Genomic DNA, 9,080 nt, shown 5'->3' on the forward strand with positions numbered 1-9,080 from the left:
CACACACACACACACACACACACACACACACACACACACACACACACACACACACATTCACAAACTGCTTTTAATTTGCTTCTCTTTCACTTGAACTCTCTCCTCTCTGTCCCCTGCCATGAGTCCAGCTGTGGGCTCATCTGCCAGAGTCAGTTATTATTCATCATGCTTCTATTGCTGTGTCACACACCTACATACACACACACACACACACACACACACACACACACACACACACACACACATACACACACACACAGACAGTCAGTCACACTTCCACACAGGTGGGGCGTGATAATCGCTAGTCCAGTTGGGGCTCTGCCAGGTGGCAAATTGCATTCTAGTGGTCGTGTATGTACAGAAATAGATCTCTCACCTTCATTATGACCCAAAATGTAATTTAAGCAGATTGACACGTGACACATTCGGGTTTTTGTTTTTTTTTTGCATCCTGACACACCTGCAACAGTTGAAAAACACTCTGAATGCTGAAATGATTTTTTTCTGTTCCACATATTGTCTTTTTGCCAAATGCGCTTAAGACAAGGCTGATTTCACTGGATTAAAAGAGGCAATGACTGCCATATTGATTTAATTCACAAGAGAGACAGCAGATGACAGTGGATATGATGTTGTGTGTGTGTGTGTGTGTGTGTGTGTGTGTGTGTGTGTGTGTGTGTGTGTGTGTGTGTGTGTGTGTGTGTGTGTGTCACCTAGCTTATTTTAACAGCAGGAACTGCACATCAGATCTAATGCTATTTTCCCTCTCCTCCTCGTCCTCCTCGTCTCGCTCGTTTTTCCAGAGCGCCACGGCCAGCTTCAAAGAGCAGTGTGGGCTCCCCACGGTGGCCAAACTCAAGCAGTGCATCCAGAGCCTGACCACGAGGCTGCAGAGCCCCGAGGGCACCATGGGGGCCACCATGGTGCTGAAGGAGGGCTACCCGTGTCTGGAGCCACTGGTCAACCTCGCTGAGCCGACGCGCAAACTGCTCGCTGCCTACGACGCGGTGAGTGAGACGAAGGGCGGAGGGTAAAACCCTCTGCAGCCTCTGCTTCCTCACCCAGTAGGCTTCACCCACATGTCTAATAATTAAAGGGGGAACCAGTATTTTCTTACATGCTTCTGAAGCTCTTAGATTTGTGAGAGAGATGGCACCAACTGAGGTCAGACGTGTTCCTTCATTACCATAAACTGCTCACTTAAAAAAATAAAACTGACTTATCAACACGGTATGTAAATTAATTTGCTTAGTTTACTCACAAGTTTTAGTTTAGTTTAGTTTAGTTCTGTTTCTCAAGTTTGGTTAAAATTAATTCCATTAGAAAGTTTTAAATTGTGTTTTTGTGATACCCAAGATGGTATAACTGAGTGCACACAACCTCCTGAGGCAATAAATATGCAGAAAGACACTGAGGCGACATGCATAAAACAGTCACCCACACACACACACACACACACACGCTGCCAGCTGTGTCTCCTCCTACTCCACCTCCTCTTGCATCAGATCAGGACGAATCTCTCCCACCTGTGTCGGTGCTCGGCTATTACACCTACACGCACTTCAGCACGCACAGAGAGCGCTTCATTCCAAACTATTGCGTCGTGTTTATGCACGTCAGCGGAGCTAATGATGTTTGAGTGTGAACCCAGCAAATGTGGGCCCAGCAGGTCAGTGTCTCGAAGCCACAATTTGTGTGATCTCCAGTCGAACATCACACCTCTTCAAGCCTTTCTGGGCGCACACACAAAAAGGCTTAGTCATCATCACACACACTCGCCCTCCGCTCTCTCATCTCTGTCTCCTCAGCTGCCCTGGAGCCAGTCTTCTGTTCTTTTCTTCCCCCCATCCTTCCATTTCTTTGCACAGATTCTGTACATGAAATAAACTTCATGCTTTGTGTTGCTTTCCAGATCAGCATCCAAATCAGTACTTTTGCTCAGAATCAGATCATGTGTATATATATACATATATACCGTTTGAAATACAGCTCTGTGGGTTTGAACAATGCTTTTTAAAACGATTTTTATTAAGTTAGACTTTCTTCCCGTCTGTGCAGATGATTGTCGCCCAGAAGCAGCTGATTGAGAACGCCGATGCCGTTCAGGAGCGGGTCGCCCAGGTGCAGAGAGAAGGTAACAGTGAGCGACGGGTGACGATGACATTCGGCGATAATGAACGTGAATAAAACGACTGCAGTACTCGAGATGCCCAAATCCTAAAACAAATCCCCCAAAATGAGCAAATGTGAACATCAAACAGCTGAACTTAATGAGGACGACTCCTCGGAGAATCTGAGTCTGACTGTAAACAACGTTACACCTGGAGATATGGGACTCGACACCCTCAAAGGTTTTTGTCAGTATGGATTTCTAATTAGCAACAAACCAAAGGCGCTCTCGTTTTTATGCATTTTCAAAACAGAAGTATGTTGTTTAGAAATAAATAAACCTCGCATTGATATTCAGGTGTGATGCAGCTGTATAGCAGCATTCACTGTGAATAGATCGACACAGTCAAACCTGCGTATTATTAGACCTTCTCACTGTCTTAGATAACTCCTGACCTTTAACTGTCAGTGTAAATGTCACGAGGAATGGCACTCTGCTTTTGTGTTAATATGTAAATCAGTATTTGACAACCAATCCATCAAGACGTGTTGATAATTCTAGCACAATAGCACATTACCGTTTACAGACAGTTGACAGTTATATATCACCTGCATTTGAATTGTTGATCCCCCCCCCCCCTCCGTAAACTGATGCAAAGCTCCTGTTTGTCTTTGTGTTTTTGCAGGAATGGACTTCCACGAGGATCTCTCCCGGCTCGGGGAGAAGGAGGGACTGAAGGGACGCAAGCAGAGCAAAGCAGTGGAGAGTTTCACCTGGAACATCACTGTGCTCAAGGTCGTAGTGATATCAAAACCTTCTGAATCTGTAGGATTAACTCAATAATTGTCTTGTTGTTGTCACACCAGACTTCTAGCAGCTAAAGAGTTGGTGGAAACCAAAAACAGAGCTGAGAGGAGAGTGAATGTTGGACACATTTGTCAGTTGGTTAGAAATGCTGCTCTTCAATAAATGCAGCCTCAAATCAAATGCTAAATATATCTCCTGTCAATCACGTCCCAGGAAACAATCCCAGCCAACAACAGCCTGCAAAACAAATGCTTCCACATTCTGCTTTACTTGCATACGTGAGTTGAACTCGTGTCTTCCTGTGTGTTGCAGGGTCAGAGCGATCTGTTACGGGGAGCTAAGATGGAGTCCCTGGATGCACTGAGGCAACTGGCTCTGGCCTGTGAAGCCTGTGGACTCACCTCCTCCTCCTCCAACTCCTCGTCCTCCACCTTCTCCACCGCCGAGCTGCACTACTCCTCCCACCCTCTGTCTGGCCGCCGAAGCAGCACACACGGCAACGGACGCATCTGAAGAGAAGGGAGTGGACAGAGTGCATGCAGGGGGATAACAGAGATGAGGAGATATGAGAGCGAGAAAGAGAGGAAGGGGAAAAAGTGTGGGTAAAAAAAAGCACCACGGGACACTTTCTCCCTGGCAGCGTATCCCTTTAGACAGTGAAGTATGTGTCTAGACTAGACCAGACCAGAGCAGTATATCTGTTAAAGCCTTACGGGGAGTCAATTTGTCACTGAAGGTCCAGCCTGCAGAGAGGCTATTCATGAATGTCGTAACTCCACCGTGGAAAAAGATTGAACTTTTAACGACTCCTCCTTATTTTTCTGTGAGAAAACGTGCAATTCCACGTTGTTACTCTGCAGGTTCTTCCTCATTAGAGAGGAAATAATAGACACCAGAATAATTTGTGACAACGGGGCTGTAGTGGAGCTGATGTTTATGGTCCTGTTGGTGTTCAGAGGTAGAATGCAGAATGGAGGAGATGTAAAGCTATTCTCCGCCTCAGCGTTTCAGCTGGTCCCCTGGGAAGGCAACAAGACTACCTGTGTGTGTGTGTGTTTACATGTTGACAGTGTTGCAATTAGTGGAAGGTGCTATAAGACATTGACAGACAGGATGTGACCCACAAAAGAAACCATATGGAATATACAGTAACTGATTCTAGTAGCCTGGATTTTTAGTGTAGGTTAATACTACTTTTTAAAAAGGTTTTATGGTACTCTATGTTTGGTTTTTATATGTAACTGCAATTGAACATGTGCAGTATCTAGATGTAAAAAAACAACAACACCACAAAGCTTTTAGTCAAATTAGGATGATGTCACATAAAGTAGGTCTCAGTATCCTGTATGGATTACTGAACTGGCCTACCGGGTACAGGCACAGGGGCCCAAAGTGTCAGGGCCCACCCTGGCCTTCACCTACAAAATGTAACTCAACGAGACATGTGCCAACCGGGTAGAGACGCAAAATGACCGCAAAGACGCACAAAACAACGACAAAGAGACCGGAACAAGTACAAACAGATGCAAAGACGCACAAAGAGACTCACAACTACGATGAAAAGGGGCAAAACAACCACAATGAGGCACAGAAATGACCCTAAAGACAACAAAACAACTACTAAGACATGCAAATAGATGACCAAGAGACTCTCAGTGACTTTGAAAGTGGGCTTAACAACCATAAAGAGACACAAAACAACCACAAAGATACAAACACCTACTACAAAAAGGCTGTGCCCATTGTCTCATCATCCGCCCGTGATTGATATCAAGATGAAACCTTTTCCTGTATTTGATCAGCTGCACTCTTCTGACTTCAAACTTTTCAAAAGAACATGGCAACTGTTCTGGTGACGTCAAATTCCTCCAAAGCTATCGGACAAAGTGAGACTCTCAATGAATGTCAGCCGAGAAGCCGAGCTTATCTAAAGTATCGACGGTTATTAATGAGGTTTGGGAGTTCGGAGAGGTGGAAAGTCTCACTCATCTAAACATTTGCTGATTTATCTAATTGACTGCGTCAGTTCTTTGCAGACTTGAACCTCTTAGCAAGAGCTGAGCTGTGGAGCTCTTGTCCAGTCTGTTTAAAGGCCTATAATAATAATAATTACTTTATTTATATAGCGCCTTTAAAAACAGAGTTTACAAAGTGCTTTGACGGACAAAGCAAGGCAATAAAACAACAGGAAGCTCAACAGTGAGGCCCAACAAAAGCTAGACCACCTAAGGTACAAATCTAAACCACAAGGGCCCCGAGATCAGTTGATGCATGCAAAGCACCCATCAGAGGTGCATTCTTATTTAACAGAATCTGAGGTTTAATAAACTCTGCAGCACTCAAACATTTCCTAATCCAACCGCTATCTTCATGTATGGTGTGAAATAACCAGCAGCGGAACGCACACACGGGCTCTTGTTATCTTCGCCCGACGGCCTTTCAAACCCGTCGCGCTCAGTCAGGAGAGGGGACGGCTGAAGCACGAGGAGAGCAGGTGTGGTGGAGACGAGACGCGGTAATTGGAGAAGTTGTGGTTGCGTGTTGATACTGTAGTACTACATGTGTACATGTGTGGATCGCATAACCTCCTCGCTATACCGACATGTGAGGTAATGGACGCTCAGAGTCTGTGCGTGTGCGTGTGTGTGTGTGTGTGTGTGTGTAGAACAGATTCCTGCAGCATTGGTGTATGTGTGGTGATACACTGTATCGATGTAGCAATAATTCTAACTAAGTTACAAGAAAGTCAAGGAGGCGGTGTAACTCGATGCTTACTGACTGGAGGATTGACGACAATATAACTAACTGTATAGCTCAGTGATGCTTATAAATGTGTCCAGCAGGTGCTACTGATTATGGCTCATAGTTGTGCTTACCTGCCAGTGACGGCGTTCCTCTTGGCCTTTTGAGTGTAACTGCGTGTTTCTTAATTAATGCAGGAAAACACCTGTTCTTTTAACTCAGCGTTTGTACTCACATTCTTGTATTCTTGTGATGCTGCGTTTGAACCGAACTTGACAAAAGTGATAAACACACACACACACACGGGACCAAGTCTAACAGATTATAATCTATTCTCTAGGGAACAGAATTGATCTCCACTGTTGGTGATTTTCAGGCTTTATAATGAGTTGAAGGATTTTAATGCAGCTTTAAAAAAGCCTTTTTTTTTTTTTTTTTTTTTCTTGGTTCCCAATAATTTAAATGTTGATTGTATTAAAAAAATAGTAGGGCAGGTGTATTTAAAACAATTTTATTAAAAAGTACTCACAATTGAACAAAGCAGGCGTGAGTGAACTTTAGAACAGAAGACACGGTGAATGTTTTATTCTGCCCTTTTGAGGGAGGCAGGAAGGCGGACCGACGGGAGACGAGGATCACAGCTAAACATCGTAACAGCTCACCAGCCGATCGACCCCAGCTGGTGGCATTTAGCAGTAGACAGGATGTAATGAGAAACATGGGCGCGACACTGAGGCTCACCTACCCCTCTCTAAGTGCTTGTGCAGGACTACTGTGTGCTCTGAATGGCCTCCTGTATTTTTGTGCACTGTGTTGGCTGCCTTTCATTTATCTACACATTCCTTTCCTTTAAAAAGAACCCATACTATTAACCTCTTTCATACCTCCACTCTCCTCCATCCAGGAGTGACAGAGCTGACGTACTGAGTCACAGCCACAGGAGGAGGTCGACCTAATAACATTTCCATGTGAGAGAAGCTTCTAAAAGTAGACAACATGTAGTGAAGAGAGAGCAAAGGTTGAAGGATAGAAGAAGAAGAAGAAGAAGAAGAGGCTGATGTTGACAGCACCTGTTGTTTTGGTCTATTTATAACGTTCTGACTCACTTGGAGACCTCGGGATGTGTGCCTATGCTGGTGTGCGTTCGTCTGTCATCATACCACGGTGCCCTAATTCCTGGCCTGATGGTGCAAACAGGTTCTCCCACATACACACAGTCATTGCCAAACCGTTTCCATGTTTCCTGTTAAATGCACCGAAGCAGACGGCGGCTTCAGGGGCCCGTTGCCCCCTGAGAGGCACGTTTTAAGTGGATGTAAACCACAATTTTCACAGGGACCTCTCTCTGAGATCTGCTTACCTGTAAGGTGGATCGCTCTGCATCAATGATGCATCAGCTCCTGTAAAACAAACCGCAGTATTAGCTTTCTGTGTTCCGGGTTTACATGCCTGCTGACATGGAGGAACACAAGTGGGTCAGAGAGCGAACAGGCGACGGGGTTTAACTTCTTGTAGGTGAACGTAAGCGGTCGGGTTTCAGTAATTCGCTCTCTTCTTAGGTTAAACCTCATTCTCAGAATAATGAATTCGGTACAAACTGTGTTTACAAAGCAGCTATGGTAGACATCGACGACTGTGCTGCTGCATAAAAAGAAACATTTAATAACTGAGGAAAACGGCAGCTTGTTATTTTAATTGAGACCTTTGCAGTGTGTCAACGCTTGAGCCACTAATTTGTCGCTCTAAAAGGAACATACCTGTGTTTCCGCATGATTTAACCGATTTATTCTAAATCATTTAATACACATACTGTTCCATTTGAAAAATATAGACATTGAATGTGTTTTTACACCATCCAGGTGGTTACAGTTAATGTCATTAGAGTCGGCGTGCAGAGACTCGCTTAAAGCAAATCCATGTCAGCAAACATCAAGCCTGTGTTTTTATGTGCTAAAACATCATATCGTGGTGATGCAAATGAAGGCAATGTTGTGATATGCACAGCCTTGTATGTGAAAGAAGCTACCGAACTGATAAGATCTGTCCCACAAGCTACATTTTTGCGCATCATTTGTTGGCTGGGCCTGAATTTTTCACATTAATCCATCTTTTGTTGCATTAGCACACAAGGTTAATGTCGCTTTCATTGATATAAAACGGAGCGTGATGTTCACCTGTCTGGAGCAAATTTTAAAATCCCTGAAGGTTGCAAAGTTCTGGAAAATAGTCAGTAAGCCAAGCATATACATGATTTGCAGAAACACTAGTATGATCCTTTAAACCTTGGTACGAAGCATTTTCATATCCTCTCCATGCCTGTTTCGCACATCTGCTTCATACGTCACTTACCTGATATGTTTACCTCTGCGGTCATCCACTCACTACAGTGCTTTACTATGATGTTCAGTATTGTATTTTGTTTGTGACCCTGATCCCTGAAGTGTGGGCTTCTTTACTTCCCTTTATACCTTTTAAAACGGGAACAGATCTGCGTGAAGCTCTGTCTCTGAGGTACAGTGCTTAAAGTTAAAGGACGGGAGCTGTGGACGGACCCATGCTTAGGGAGCAGGGGGCGTTGTATCTCTGTTACCCGCGTGTTACCGGCTCTCTCTGTGCTCTTCAGTGTGTGACGCTATACCTATCTTTGCAGACCAGTGGTCAAATAGTGCTTAACATTCATTTGAATAATTGAACGAGCTGTTTATACCTGCCATAGTGATGTGGACAAAGTTGTGTGAAACACTTGGAATATGTGTAAAAGGTATCTTAGGTTCTGTATTACCCCGTGGCGTCTGCAGTTTCTGTGCTGGCCCGTGTCTACGCAGCTGACCTTTAATCCAGTGTTGTTCCCTGTTCTTACAGTCACTGTATGTTTTTTGTAAGATAGAGGTAAAAAAAAAAAAAAGACCAATAGAAGAATATTTATTAAAGTGTGTTTTAAGAAACATAAATAAATATAATTAATTAAATGGACCTTGCTTTTATTTTGAAAAGCTACTGTGTTTTCTATCTGACAAGTAATCTAATATAACACGAGTATGTATCCCAGACTTAATAAAGTGATCTTTTCCTGACCAAATCCTCGTGTGGCACTCTTCTTTATCCCTCTCTGTCTCTCTGATGCTGCTCTGTGGATATCTGTCGTCTTTGTCCTGTTCATACTTACATGACGTTCTCCAATGGCTGCAACCTTTATCTAATGCAACCTTTGACTTCTCTAATAATTAGTTGGACACGTTGAAACCTAAACCTTTCCAACCCTTTATTATAAATGTTGTTTACTTTGCCTTAAACAATAAGTGAGATTGATCAAATAATCGATGAGGGGTTGCGTTAGCATATGGTTAGCATCGGAGTTAGATCCGGGTACTTTGCCGAGCGGGAACCGAGAGAAGATGGACTTGCAGAAGCAGCTGGGATG

The 9,080-nt window shown here is 43.9% G+C and overlaps 1 protein-coding gene across 1 annotated transcript in view; it reads left to right on the plus strand.

Annotated features, from left to right (window-relative positions):
* plcl1 (phospholipase C like 1) overlaps positions 1-8,738 on the plus strand; it is a 62,509-nt gene extending 53,771 nt beyond the window's left edge. The window contains exons 9-12 of the mRNA XM_031873267.1: positions 804-1,007; positions 2,059-2,134; positions 2,796-2,905; positions 3,230-8,738. Of these exons, the coding sequence (XP_031729127.1) occupies positions 804-1,007; positions 2,059-2,134; positions 2,796-2,905; positions 3,230-3,430 (591 nt within the window). The 3' untranslated portion in view covers positions 3,431-8,738. The remainder of the gene's footprint in view (positions 1-803; positions 1,008-2,058; positions 2,135-2,795; positions 2,906-3,229) is intronic.
* Positions 8,739-9,080: the final 342 nt, after the last annotated feature.

Source organism: Anarrhichthys ocellatus, unplaced genomic scaffold (genome assembly GCF_004355925.1).
Source record: "Anarrhichthys ocellatus isolate YVR2014 unplaced genomic scaffold, GSC_Weel_1.0 scaffold71, whole genome shotgun sequence".
NCBI classification, from domain to species: domain Eukaryota; kingdom Metazoa; phylum Chordata; class Actinopteri; order Perciformes; family Anarhichadidae; genus Anarrhichthys; species Anarrhichthys ocellatus.